At 42.7% G+C, this 15159-nt stretch overlaps 1 protein-coding gene across 20 annotated transcripts in view; it reads right to left on the bottom strand.

The window, feature by feature from the left end:
* PROX1 (prospero homeobox 1) overlaps positions 1–15159 on the bottom strand; it is a 119792-nt gene that overhangs the window by 71345 nt on the left and 33288 nt on the right. For 6 of the 20 annotated variants that reach the window (XM_086927877.1, XM_086927878.1, XM_086927880.1 and 3 more), the window contains exons 3-5: positions 12570–12684; positions 6383–6502; positions 5171–5254 (exon numbers count right to left, since the gene is read on the bottom strand). In XM_086927877.1, coding sequence (XP_086784003.1) covers positions 5171–5254; positions 6383–6502; positions 12570–12684 — 319 coding nt within the window. The remainder of the gene's footprint in view (positions 1–5170; positions 5255–6382; positions 6503–12569; positions 12685–15159) is intronic. The other 14 variants (XM_086927881.1, XM_086927890.1, XM_086927891.1 and 11 more) reach the window with 7 other exon arrangements.

Below are 15159 nucleotides of genomic sequence, written 5' to 3'. Positions count from 1 at the left end.
GCTCTACTGCTGTCTCTGTAGGCTCTGCTGATGACTCTATAGGGTCCGCTGCTGACTCTGAAGTCAGTCTCTAATTCTCACCCAGGACCATGTAAGTGCTACCGAAGCTGTACTGCCAACTCAGTCCAAACCTACAGGTGACTTAATGAGATGCACTCTGCTACTGAAACAAGTTCTCACATATTAGCTGAATAACATTTGAGGAGCTTAACATCTGTGGTGCCCTTGTTCCTATTCTTGTGGACATGTGCCACTCTGACAGGCAGGCTGGGTGTGGATTCTGAATAATGATGACCAAAGAATATCGTGGGACCCTAATATCATAGACAGAATATCGAGGGCAAAAACAGCCAAAGGTAGGTATGTATAGATTTTCTGTACCTCACTCCATATATATGTACCTTGATGATGCATACAGCTTCAAGATACATAGAACTGACTAACATATCCACCACTTAAAATGTACTTACATGTTTCACTATACTAATTCAACACTAATCCGCTATGGGTCCTGGAGTAGCATGCTACTCGCCGAAAAAGCGTTTTGACGCCTCGTCAGGGGTAGTAAGCGCTGTACAAATGCAATTACAATACAATACAATATGACGGAGTTAACAACAGAAGATCTATTTTACCCTAGATGAACTTATCTTTCAATATTGTGTCCATGACAGTTGTGTGCCACTCTATTCTTGTATTCGACATTCAAGGGTAAAATCAGCAAGCTGTTAAAAAGCGTACCATTGCAATCAGGTTTAAAGACTGGTATTGGCTGTTTCAAGGGAATAACATTGAGCTTATTGTGAAAGACAGCATCAAAATATTGAGCCCATAGACACTTTCTGCACATCTAAAAGTGCCATCATTTATTATGAATACAGTCTTGAATGCATAGAAATTCGAATGCATATTCTTAGTAAAATCAAACCCGTCTACACAGTTAATGAAGATTTAACAAGTTGTTCTGGTACCGTGTGTTTTTCGCTTATGCAAGAAAATATCAGGATTTTTTTCGTTTGCTGTAGATTTGCACATGCAATGCCTCCTGTGAATTTCTATGGTACCCTAAAATTCGTGACCTTGAATGGCTATTTCCTCACTTTTATGAATGGCTATGATACCTAATGTAGAAGTACATATACGTTGCAAATGCTATTGCATGTTGGATATCCATGACACCATTTTGAAAATATTTTACCTTACAATATATAGGGCCTCATTATAGTGTAAATACTACCTGGATGGTGAAAAATATTAAGTGGAAAACGAAACAAAAGAAAGTACGTTTCCACCCACCTGAGTGGGAAATAAACTCACAGGGCAAAGTATTTCCGACAATATTTTTCGCGTGGAAAAGAACAGAACGTCGCCCCAACCTCTATGAGGTGGGTTTCCTGCCCGTGTTTGTCCCAACCACTGCCCATGGTAAGTCCAACAAAAGACTGAATGAACAGTGTATCACCTCACTATGCAGGCAGAGCAAGCCCCCGAGATCACAACACCAGCCGAGACAGGAAGTTAACCTAACTTGCTTGTGGTTGACCAATGCAAACACGTTATGCAAGAGGTCTTTGGAGGTATACTGGGCTAGGAGGGAAACCTTTGGTGGCTACATTTTCCTTTCCACTATCCCTTACAGAAATGGTGATCCTGTTTGTACAATGCAATATCTCTTCCTCTATCTGGAGTAACATACTCACCCTTATGCAAAGAGGTAAAACACGTAACTGGGTAAATATCTAAAATGGATAGATCTAAAAATGAAGTCAATTTAACTTGTTCTGGAAGCTTTCTTGAAGTGCCTTTTGGAATCTGGCAGTGGAAAATGTTGAAAAGATGCCTTCGCTTGAACTCAAATCCAAGAGTGAACATACACTAAAACATTGGCAAACCAATAGGTCTGACTTTGGCTTCTGACCTTTTGGCTACTCCAATGCTTCTTTTGTGTCTGACTGTTTTTGTACAATGGCACACGTTTTATGAAAACAAGCATTATCTAAAAGCCAAAGCATTTCTATTTTTTATGCAAAAGCACACATTGAACCTGTAATCCCTTGCAATGAAAAAGGCTTCTTATTGTGCAGATAAGCACATTGTACAAGAGCAGAGTGCCATCACGCACTACCGGGTACGCCAATGGCTTACGTGGGCGGATCCTGTTCCCCATGGTGTGTGCAGTGTTGGGCGGAAGCAAAATGTGAATGACACTACAGTAAACCAATGGATGAAGAGGGTTGTCTTAAATCCCCTATAAGCAAGTATGCATAGCATATATACTTTTATTAAAAACAAAAGGTCTTAACAAATCCTGCCCTACAAATTAGGCCTTACGGGATAAAGGTCGAACAATGAGGGATTGTGGTTAAGTACTTCAAACACTGATTCACCGACATGTCCATCAACTGGCCTAATGATGTAGGCTCTACGTTTAAAACCAGGGGTTTTAATGCTACCCTCTGTGCAGAACTGCTTCTGGTCCTGGTGCAGTCAGCAAGAGCCTCTGGCATAGACTAGCTGGCTCCATACTGAGGTCTGCGCCTGAAGGCAGGACCAGGTGTTCCCAGTGAGAGAAGAGAGTAAATGTCCATGCCCAGAAGTGAAAACTGAACATGTCCATTAGATAATTTGCTGGCGATCTATCCAGAACGTGTGAGAGACACACACATTTCTAGATTCTGCTGCTAAAATATTAATAACAAAACTTAATAATTCGAACTTCCTCTCAAATCCAGCAGTATTTGCTGGAAGTTAGGCAAATGCTTCAGCTGACTTCAGGAGAGCATTGGAGGTAAAGTTCTATAGTGGCCACTTATAATGAGGACAGAGTATATTTATACATATTGCACGACCTGCACACTAAAGGCACCATGCCAATGTATTCTTCTGCATATGGCAATGAATGAGTCCTAAGCCCAGCATTCTGCTTGAAGCCATGACCTGTGCGCCAAGAGAAGCATTCAGCATGTACCAATGTGATGTTCACTAAGGGCAGCATATGAGGCCATACAGCCTTAATACCAGTACTCGCCCTTCTTTAAAACAGGTGTAAACGTGCTTGATTCACTGATTGCCCAAGTTACCACAATTTCAGTGGGGCTTCTGGAAATCTGTGTGGCTTTTTGCTCGAGCATCTGTGTCAGATTCCAGATTTTAAATTGCTCGAAAGCTTTTCCTGAGTCATTTCACATTTATTGGGGGGAAAACGACCAATACCAGGTCTACAATATAGATATATAGGAAGGAACCTACTTACACCAAAAAGTGAGGAATGCTTAGAACAACCTTGAAGAGGTGGGGATGCAGAGCTAAAAGAGGTAAACGATCATCTAATGCAATCACAGGATATTGTTAATTGTTGACAAGTGAATGAAAACAAAGAGAACTAGTAGGTTCTGCTGTAGTGTGAGAGGCAAAAACCTGATGGGCTGGAGAGATAAGGCAGATCTTAACTGTGCAACCAGCTTACTTAACATCAAGAACCCCTTTAAGGGTGGATGTTGCACTCATATAAACTGATAAACAGATAGATCGACTGATGAGAGACAGACAGACGGATGAACGGACACATAGATAGTTATATAGAGCAAACGATTGACCAACAAACAGACAGACAGATAGATAAGATAGATGTAAATTGATCCTTGTATAGCGCACTACTCACCCGCAAGGGTCTCAAGGCGCCTGTACGGATACCGCTGTGGAACCCTTCCTGGCTTTCCCTGTGAGGCGTCCACTCCTGGGCACCCCCAAGGTGGAGGCCAGGCATCATTAGCATTGTGCGGGCCGTTGTGGAGATTATTGCCCAGAGTTGCAGAGTGGGACTCCATGATTGGAATAGGCACCGAGGTGACAATTATCAGCTCCGTGGAATTTAGAGCCCAAAACCCGCCGAGGCGGGGAATTGAACCCTAGTCCCGGGCTAGATTTCTGCATCAGGGTCTGCCACTCTAACCATTGAGCCACACTTCTCCACTAAGATAGATAGATAGATAGATAGATAGATAGATAGATAGATAGATAGATAGATAGATAGATAGATAGATAGATAGATAGATAGATAGATAGATAGATAGAGCGATTGACTGATGAGAGACAGAGAGACAGACAGACAGATGAACGGACGGAAGGACACATACATAGATAGATAGATAGATAGATAGATAGATAGATAGATAAATAGATAGATAGATAGATAGACAGATAGATGGATAGAGCAAACGATTGACCAACAAACAGACAGACAGACAGATAGATAGATAGATAAGATAGATAGATTAGATAGATAGATAGATAGATAGATAGATAGATAGATAGATAGATAGATAGATAGATAGATAGATAGATAGATAGATAGATATAGATAGATAGATAGATAGATAGATGAATCGATCGATAGATCGATAGATAATGTATACACACTTAAATGCAGCAAGTGAGCAGTCTGGTTTAAACAATATGGACCTGAGTTTGAATTTATTGGAAACAGACCATCGTCCAGGTTCTGGAGTAAACTCTAAATACAGAGTAGTATCCAGTGGATGAATTTCCTCCCTGATAGGGGTTGTATTATGGATTTCAATTCAGAGGTTGGATTCCACTCTGTATTTATAGTTTCATCCACAAATTGGAGGATTTTGAAATACGACCTAACTCTCTGAATGAAGAGATCAGTAGGCAAAATCAGGCTGCACTTGTGTGTCTCTTTCTGCTTAATCAGTTACGACTCCAGATATTTGGTGATAGATGAGAACTACCAGTCCAAACGACAGACATTTATTTTGGGTAACTTTATGAACTTTAGGCGTGTTTGTTTTCAGATTGGTTTCAGAGTTTAGATAGCACAAAAGTTAAACGCTCAGTATGTGGCCTTATATGACCTGGACCTGGCCTAACAGAGACATCTTCCAGCATTCCATGCGATGAGCCCCCTATTGAGAAAGCCAAATGTTGACGCTTGACTATACTGTTTGGTGCTGTCACACATCTACTGTGCTGAGCACAAGCAAAGTGTTTTATATGTGTAAAGTTGAGCCAATCGGCAAATGCTCCTGACAAAAAAAGGGCAACTTTTGTGCCTTCCAATGAATTCATCAACTTATGTAGTTTCACCTACACTACAATACTTTCAAGATACCATAAAGCGTGGTGGAATATACTTAATGTCCCTTACTGTAACATGTGGTGAAGTAGACAAAAATGTCTCTGTAGAGACCTTCTTTCTCACAGTCCGGTGTGACAACACATCTGTGAACTCCTGAAAAAAGAAAAGAAAACCACGCTATGTCTCACAATGCAGGGAACATGAGAGTAGTGCCTGTGTTTATAAGCCACATCTAATAATGGAAGGCAGCCTACAATTATATGAATTAATCATCCAGTGTAGTTTATTTTCCAAAATAGTAAGCGTGAGGTCAGAGGTGTGAATATGGTTCTTCCCAGGTGATTGTTAGGAGGGTGTCTGTTTACAAATATATAGCTGGTTATTAAAAAACAATCCCCAGGGATTTCACACCCACTTTGTACTCTTGACTTTAGTATCAACAAAGTTGGAACAAATTGTAGATAGAGTGAGAAAAACCCAGCGTCTCCCCAAACTCTAAAGGGGTTTAGAGGCAAGTGTTTCTTCTCCTTGAGACACATTTCCCAGGTTGATAAAAAGATAACTGGCTGAATTCCAGTCAGCAGAAAAAACTACTTCACCTTGTGAAGGCAACTTAACCCTTCCATGCTCATGACGAGCTCAGCTCGTCATGCAGTACACTGCTTGTGTGCTCATGACGAGCTGAGCTCGTCATGAATAATGGAAATCAAAGACTCCTCAGCACAGAGGGTGAATTGCTGTAGCATTGATGTGGATTATTAATCCAGGGGGTCTCAGTGCATTTCATAAACATTTAAAGTCTACTCAAATCACAAGAGGAAAGCTATGATGGGTAGATTTCTAACTTTCAAACATGCATTGTGAATTGGTTTCTAACATTTTCAACACACATCTAAGTCTGATTCGGACTGATGCTCACAATTATTGGTAGTGCTGATTCTAACAATAGGTAATCTAATAAATGATAAACAGCTAGTAAAAGACCCCCATACAGTCACACTTAAATTTTGAAATATTACCGAATATGTCTTATTTATGGCCTCAAAATGCCACATGACTTTCATGCAAATTATCAAAATACAATTTTAAATAACATCCGATTTGAGTTTTTTTTTCTTACATCTCCAACTACACAAATAAACAACTATTTAAAAATATATATTCTAGGGCTAATATACTAAAATATGCATTATTCAACAAAGTGAAATTCCTTAAATAAATTACTTAACAAAGTTTATTTTAGTACAAAAACACACAGAATAAACACAAAAATCCATCTACTTTGAAGGGAAACCTCGATGATTGGTTTTCAAAGTCTCTTCTGTTCCTGTCCGGTTGCTCTGAAAGTGACGTCACTGCTGGGGAGTGCTGATATTTCATTTCGGGGTTCCTGGATAGCACCTGTTTTCCGTGTTAAAAAAATGGTCTTATGTGGTATTCTTTAGGTGGACCAGTTCACAGTCTGACACAAACCATTACAACGGCTAACCCAGTAAACCCTGATTTCAGTGCATCTCCTGCGACGTGATGGCACTTGCAGAGCAACTCTAGGCTGTATCATGAGCTCCAAAACTGTTCTGGAGGAGGTACGTCTAAGTGGAAACAATAAATGCAATCTAATATTAATCTACTCCTCTCATTCTGTTACTGGAAGATGATCAAGAGAGTCAAATTTAAGAGTATCCCCCTATAAGGAAACCATGTGAAAAGACTATATTTCCAACTTCCCCTCAAACCACCACCTTACCTCCTCCACTCCTGCTTCTTCAGTGACAAATGTCATTTCCTCCACAACTGCATCACTGGTGGTGGTACTTCCCACCCCACAAGCCCTGGGTGGGATCTGTGGCGCTGCTGCAATTAGAGCATCCCCAGTCACCTTTGGTAAGTGAATGTTTCCCGCTTGCAGGAAGAGGGAGGCGTGCAATACCATGGCACTGGAATGGGGCACAACGAGGCTTGGGACAGTAGCCAATTTGATCGGCTGTTCAACTCGCATTCAACCTTTCTTGCTGTGCCCAGTAGCGGTGCTTGTCCCACTCACCCACCGATATTGGTTGTTTAATAGGGAGGCTTCAGTGGCTGTTTGTAGTAAACAGGATATTACTGCAAGGCCGATTAGGGGCATAAAGGCTTACACTTCTGAAGTTTACCTAATGATGGTTTTATTTTCAGTACAATCCATGTATCATATTTGTGGGACAATGTAAGGGTCCATGTTAAATTGCTGGTGCCACTGCTAGTAATTTAACATAATTTTATCTCTTCCCTTGTGTGTCTTGGCAGTCTCAGATATACCAGCGTATGCATGCTCAATCCCTGAGGTCCTATCCTGTAGCCCACTGAGGTGGAACCAGGTATGGTCTTATGGCCTCCTACTGGACCTCTCCGTTGGGATGTTAAAAAAAAGGATAATTTAAATTCTCTTTGTCTGGCCAAAAGATTGTTACAGAAAGGGCATCAGGGGAAATTGGACTTTTTTAACTTAACTACACCTTTTCATTGAGGTGGCCAAGTCAACCAGTCTAGAAGTCCCTAATACAAAAATTAGGTACATTATTTTGGTTAAATAAACATGGCCACTTTATTTTTTAAATCTGTTGCCTGTAGGCCTTTTAGATGTTGTGAATTATTTCATGCTAAAGATCCTGCAAAGCCCCTAATGCCATCTATATGATACTGTCTGTACACACTTGGGGGGCACAGAATCTCACTTGATGCGCCAAGAGGTGATGCATGAAACATCATGGGACTTGCTATTTTTATATCTAACACTTCTTCAAATTCTTCTCTCCAAACATAACTGAGGGGTGTGTTTTTGGAGAAGCAAAGAACGGAAAAGGGTTTTCGTCTAAGGCAATTATCTCATTGTTTTCAGGGACTACACTTTTGGAAGGATAAGCCGTTCCGCCTCCAGGGTGGCGGGCGCATGCTACATCCTCAGTGTGCCCATGACCTGTCAGCCAAGCAGGACAGGAGCCTTCAATCTGGGTTTACTGAATGCTAGCAAACAGCCTTCCTTCGAGGCTACAGAACAGCCCTGATGGACTTATACAGATATTTACTCCTGTGCATAGCGTTAGGACAGTTACAACCAACATTTCTGGAATTCTGATAGTTCGAAGCAAGAATGCCACAGTACAGCCACTGCATGTCAACATGTAAATCATTAAGAGATATATTTAAGCGATACACTGTAACTCATACAAAGCAGAAACAAAATACATGCTAAGAGGGCCTGAACATCTGCAAATAAGAAATGGGACACAGATCAATATAAGGGAAAACAGCTGTGCTGTAAGGTCACTAAACAATGACTAGAAAGTTAATATAACAACCAACAGAAGTAATTCTAGAGTTGGCTTTCTGCATTACTGCACAGAAGGGCAGATCATACATCTGATTTAAACAACTGATGACAAGGCTTGAAATTCACCTCACTATGGACTTGACCACAATTTAGTTTTTAGCAAAATGCCCGAGAAAATTGTGTTACTTACCAGAAATGCATATTTCAACATGTTCTTTACCTACTTTACGGGGGTACCAGTTAAGCTCATCTTCATCTTGAAAAACATGCTGTTTCTTCGCTTGAGTGGCAATTGCCTGGCTGGTTTTACTTTTGCTACTTTGGGGAATGCTCTTGATGCAAGTCTCTCCTTCTATTAAGGGATTTGTTAGGTGGGGAGACAATATGGCACACATTTCCCAAATCTGTCACATGCACAGATTCATGGAAGGTGCCAAATTTCAGCATCCCTACAATTACTACTATAGTACTATCTTATACAGCGAGTGTCTATTGCAAAGCACTGCTCTGCTAGTTGGTCTACAGTTTTACAGCTGCAGACTGTTATTCGACTGAACCCAGCAAAGTTGAGAAAAAAACACCTGCGGAATTTTTGGCCACAGTGCAGCTTCAAGTGGGAATAGGCCATCTGTTCCAGGTGGGGCATTACTTTTTTTTTTGGGGGGGGGGAGGAGTTTTAAATAGCACGAAGTAGGCCTGAAGGTATCTGAGCACTGTACACGAGCACCAGTTGTGTTAAAGACTGACAGATTGTTTTTTTTGGTTTGTTACGCACAGGGAGGTTAAGTGATTTGGCCAGAATCACAGGCTGTTGTGCGTACCTGCAGAGGCTCGAACCCAGTTCCCCAGCTCTGAGGCCGACCATTCTAGCCACTGGGCCATATCGTCTCACATCGCTTCAAGACTGCATATTTAATTCCAAAAGAAGTGGCTGGGGATAGCAGTAGACATCTGAAATAAATCCTAGAAGGTTTGCATGGTGGTGCCCTTCTCACTGCTGCTAATGTGATATGCCTGCCTCGTCAGTGATGTATGCTGCCTCCCACGGCCAACTCAGAGTCGCATCTACTGTCTTCAAATGTCTCTTGGCAGATTCTGAAGTCCCTTTGCATCTGCTGCACGTTAGGTAAAGAAAAACATTTCAGTTCTTAGGCCTCAAAAGTGGTACAGGCTGAAAAGGTGCAAGAATTCTCTGAAGGTACTGCATTAGTGTTTGTGGTAGTGGCGGCTCCTCCACTAAGGCGAAGGAGCATTGTCTCGCTGATCTCTGAGAGTGTGAAAAAGGACAAATAAAAAAAGAGTTTAACACAATGTTATTATCATGGTATTTTTAATACGGGCTATGAGGCAGGTTAGGGCGTGGCGGGCGGGGCTGGTGTCCCAGTGAAGAGGAGTGGTTGGTATACCATAAGTGTGCATGACAGTTTGGCCGTCCGTAATGGGCCGGAAAAACAGACATGTGCAATGAGTGATTGTCAGGGTAGTAATGACTTTGTTTCTTTATGGGAAAAAGAGAGAAGATGGTCAGGCTGTTCTGTCTTAAGTCTGCGTCAAAAGCTCAGTTCCCGGTCACTCAGATGTCAGGCAATCGCCTGAGAAACTGCTAAAGGGATGGTACAAATCTGCAAGACGAATTATCAAACGTGGAACAGTGCAGCAGCCATGATGTGTCCTTCCAGCATAGAATGCTGTACTCATCCTGCTTCCAAACCAAAATAAAGTCAGCACAGGGGTAGGCAGGGCTTCGGGATTGTGTGTGGCCAAGCTGAGACTCTTTGTAATGCTTCAAAGAGCATAACGTAGGACACTGTTGGCGAAGCAGCACAGCCCCTCTGAGAACAAAAGGGAATTCTGACATCTATTGGTGGTTGCTGCCACCTGGCACGCCTGGAGTTTACCCTTACATCTGAGCATCAACTGCACAATGTCTAAGGACCTTTGTAAAACTGCTGGACCCCAGGTAAACTGGAATGGATCCCTTAGTTTGCTGTTCTTTATTCTGCCTTGAATTCTACATCACAGTCACCCACAAGAAGTGCTGTTCAGAGTTAAACCGCTGGACTTCCATAAAAAGAGCGGTGGCCACCACAAGGCAACCTCAAAAAGCTTGGTGTTCTCCCTGGGGTAACCACTTGACTCAAGGCACTCACAGACACTGCCTCCAGACCTGAACATTTCACCTATAATCACTGTAGTGAGGTATGTTTGTGTAGTTGTTGAATGGAATCAAAACTAAACTACAGTGCCCAGACTGCATTGTTTTAACACATGAAGGTACAAGCCTGGACGCAGGGTGCATTGTCACTTAGAGGCAGGTGGCACCATTGCTGAAGTAAAGGAAAGGTAGGTCTCCACAAGGTACGAACACCTGGAATTTGAAAAAAAAAGTGAAAAAATAACATCTTAGAAAAGGATGGTAAAGGTGACGAGTTGACAAAGAATACAGAGAAGTCAGGTCAGTAAGACCCCTGTTGCGCATGAACTCTTTCCTTCCTCATAGAGCCTTACTTGTAAAGTTGAATGCACAAAGAACTGGTCAAAGATCAGGGATAATGAAAAAGAGTGAGAAGGTAGGCTGTGAGAAAAAAAAATCAATGTTGTGTATCATTCATTGTTAACACAAAGGCTAAGCTCCAATGGGGTCGGACCGTAGTCAGATCCCCCACTCAAAGAGCCAACCTCTTGGGAAAAACAAAGCAACTTCACCCGGGTATGTACAATGAAATTCAGCCTTGCGCATGACCTTGCTACCAATGGCTGTGGTGGGAAGCTCTTGGTCTCAGCACAGGCTCAGTTGGGTACCAAGCTGGCGTCTGCCTTCTGCAGCCCGCAGCATCCTTTCTCATAGTACTCCAGAATCAGATGCTGATCTCTGGGAACATGGAGCCAACAGTTGTCTACTGCAAGTCATTTAAGTGAAGGGGTTTTTGTGCTCCTTTCCAGCTCCATAACTTAGGGGGTGTCATTCATGGCCGGTTTTCACAGTCACCCATCTTGTCATGCCCAATGACATGCAAGCGGCGCATGCATTTCCGCAAAGCCATGTTTATAAAAAAAATAAGAAAAAGAAAATCTAGCAAACTAATTTGAGCTAATGCAGTGTTTGTCAAGTTGCTTGGATAATAACACCATGTGCGCCATTAGCGTAATTAGGCCCCAAATCTATGTTTTAAAAAGTTAAAGATTATTAAAAACAAAATCAAGTGGATCTGAGGGAACAATGGCCTCTAAAAAAACAGGAGGTCCTAATATTCTGTGGAATGAGTGAGGATGCAGCTGTACGTCGACGGCTTTCATATGCTCATTTGAATAATGTGCCCTGATTCTGTCACTTTATCCATCCTCCTTATGCTCCGTGCACTCGGCATCAACAACAAATGAAGTTGTAAATAAGGGACAATCAACACTTTTGTGTTTACGCAGTTAGTGCGGGCAGAATGTCAATGTGGGGTTTCTCTGGAGCAGAAGTAAGGGGATCTACGGTTTGCGGATGTAAGCACCCGTATGGGAAAGCCACAGCGAGGCAACAATGGGGGGCATTTAAGCCCTTTATGCTGCACGGCGCTGGCAGAATGTTCTTGTTAGGCGCGAATCTGCAACGACAACAAACTTCTTGTTCCTGCACAGGCAGCGGCTGGAGGCCTCGCCGCGCTAGCTCACTCAGAAACTCGACTGCTAATGACACACATGCTGCAGAAAGATAAAACAAACACTCGACGCACACTTGTGCACAAGGCCGGCGCCATATCCTGCCCATGGGAAACTCTTGCTTTTTTGATTTCCCAGACTTCCCTTTATCAATGGAGGAGAAAGGGAGGGGGGCTGACGGGGTGGAGATATGGTGCTCGTAAATGGAATACTTCCCAAAAGGTATTCTTCAAAGCATTGCTTAGGTTGCAAAATCACTGCTCCACGAGGCCTGAAAAGGTTGACTCCCCCTTTCCTTAAATATCCCCCCAGGATTCACATACAGTGGTGGTCAGTTGGTCTATCTGATGACCCTTTCCCAGCATACATCTCAAATTAGGTGCACAAAATAAAGAAAAACATTCAGGTGTTTGGAGGTTTCACACGCATCCAAGTGCACACACTAGCCAGTTTTGGCGGGTCTGGTTACATAAAACAGTGCATTGGGCGGAAACGCAGCGGTTTCCTTACCTTCACGTCAGAGAAGTATGTTTTCAGCATGTTGGAGCTTGGATACCGCGTGTAGAAGAACATCAGCTTGGCCTTCTTCAGGTGATTGGGCGAGAGGCCCTCTTGCATGTAGAATTGCGCTTGTTAAGGAAAAAGCTGCACTTGAAAATATGCATATCATTACAATCTGTATGGGGCATAATATATAACATTTATTGAGGACAGGTAAAAAATCGGGGTGCCCAGCACCCAACACTCACTAGCGGCCCATCTCAGATACCATTGGCCTGCCTTAGAGAGGCATGGCCTCTGACCTTTCACACTATCTGCCCAAACCCACTGCGCCACCAAAAAGGAGCCTTCTTGCCATCTGCCACCCCACATCCATGACACAAACCGCCTGAGAGCTATAAAAACACGATGCCAACAGTACTTCTTATAACTAATCTACGCAGTTCCAAAAGCACAGCCTACCACTTAGAGGGTGAATCAGAATGCCAGGCAGCCATTTGCTGTTTCATTATTACAGCTGATGATCTTCAGGATAAAAACTGCCAAGAAAGTAATTAATTTCGATTTTGGATCCCTCCATACATTCTTGGTATCACAAGGCACAAAATCTCTATTTCCAAACCATGCCGTATCCTCTCACTCTATTCTTGGTGCTAGCTACAGACATGCTGGGGGTAATGTGAGAAGACAAGGGTGAAGCTGGGGACACATGAGGTTGGGGACATTGGACTTTGTTTTTAATCTGTGGTCAAACTCAACCTATCCACTTTTCTAAACAGCTATGGAAGTCAGACCCTCTCATAAAAAGACAGTGAAATAACATTTTATCTATTTGCTTTGTTGATTGCTTCCAAGATTTTTTGCTGAGCAATAACAGTATCTTTGATGACACATTTATAAGCAAAATACACATTACCTTCAAATGACAGTTGTCCATATATTGTGTGTTACTTTTCTCCAATACTGCTTTGCCTCTGTATATATTTTTTCACAGCACTCTTTAAAACAAGTATATATTCTGGCATATGTTGAGCTACAAATCTCATGTTGCTGACAATGAAAAAGCATTTGGGGGGCAACAGATAATGTGGTTTAGCAGATCAATAAATGGCCACTTACTCTAATCAGGGGGACTATTTATCTGGAAACATCATTACCTCTTAAATCTGTAAACAGAAGCAACCGAAACAATTCCCACGAGCCTGTGGGGCTAGTCAAAACAACCCAGGCTTTGTAATTCCCCTCCGGCTTCTTGGCACTCTTTTGTGTTCCGCGTGGCGGCGGGCTTCGGACACATCTGTGCCGCAGGCTGTCCCCGCCATTCCCTCGGCGAGAGAATGGCTTTATAATTTATCAGAAATGAAGATGCATGTGGAGAAAATCAATGTGGTCTCCCACAAGGTCATCAAAAGGTTCCTTCCTAGAAGCTTCTCCACAGACTGGCTCTTTTCAAAGCGATGGCGGACCCCAAGCCACACTTTTACACCTTAGGAGGGAGGGTCAGAAAAGTTCACTGATGGTCAGCTGCAGGCTCATTGCTAATGTATTTATTCCTCCAGACTGTTCTATTCTTCAGAACAGTGGGTGCACACTTATCACTTCATATACTCAACAGGGCGCGCTGAATGGTGGGAAGGCCGGGCCTTCAGATTTTTAGGTTCTGCTGAAAATTTAGGGACATCGTAAATCTGGAGGTTAGGGGTCACGATGGCAATTTTACTTCAGGCCTAGGATTCGAGGGACACTTTCCAACAGGGGACACTGCCCAGCCACCTAGGCCTAGAACTTCACCCGCACCACACTAGGCCCAAATTAACGCTTGGCCATCCAGCAGCTTGTACAGAAAATTACCTCTTCAGGCTGGGTTTTTTTCAAACAATGCCTGGAAAAAAGGATCCCTTTGGTGAGTAGGTTGGAACCAACCCGCCTGAACTTCCATTTTCTTTCAGATGCTGGATACATTCAAAGGAAATAATTTATAGCTGGCAAACTTCGTGTGCCAAGAGACGAATTGAAAGGCCCTCCAGTTACTTCCATTAGACTGATAGAGAAGTCTAAAAGAGCATTACACTCTCCAGCGCCATCTGTCAAAGCGCATAAGTGAAATAACAGCGGCAAGCTGTCACCTTTTGCTTAGCGATAAGACGTTTAGGCTCGTCAAAACTTCCACACAGAGGCGCGCGCATCCTCGAGCGCCGTTGACGCGGCTCCGTCTGGCGCGCACGCGGCACGCAGACGCACAGCCACAAGTAAAGAGGGACGCGGGGAACGGCGCAGTTCTAATTCGCTGCAAAAACACATAAAAGCGTGTTAATCTAATGATCAGCATATGTTGAATTTTGATTCAAGGTTTCCCAAAGACAGGTTCAACTTTTGATGGGCTTAAACATATCAGAGTGTTTTTAATGTGCGGATTCGCTTTGCATTTCAATCTTTCTGATATTTTGATGTATTCCGCGTTAAAAACCAAACAAAAACACACCGCCATTTCAGAACAGATGCACCAAAGACTCTTTGAAACTGACATCTTCTGAAAGCCTATTTCTTGTCCCATTGCAGCAGCCATTATGCACTTGCAAATTTAGCGCGTTACAAAAAG

The sequence above is a fragment of the Lissotriton vulgaris genome, chromosome 6 (assembly GCF_964263255.1).
Source record: "Lissotriton vulgaris chromosome 6, aLisVul1.2, whole genome shotgun sequence".
In the NCBI taxonomy this organism is placed as follows: Eukaryota; Metazoa; Chordata; class Amphibia; order Caudata; family Salamandridae; genus Lissotriton; species Lissotriton vulgaris.
The sequence above is the reverse complement of the archived record's forward strand: the minus strand, read 5'-3'. Positions and strand labels throughout refer to the sequence as shown.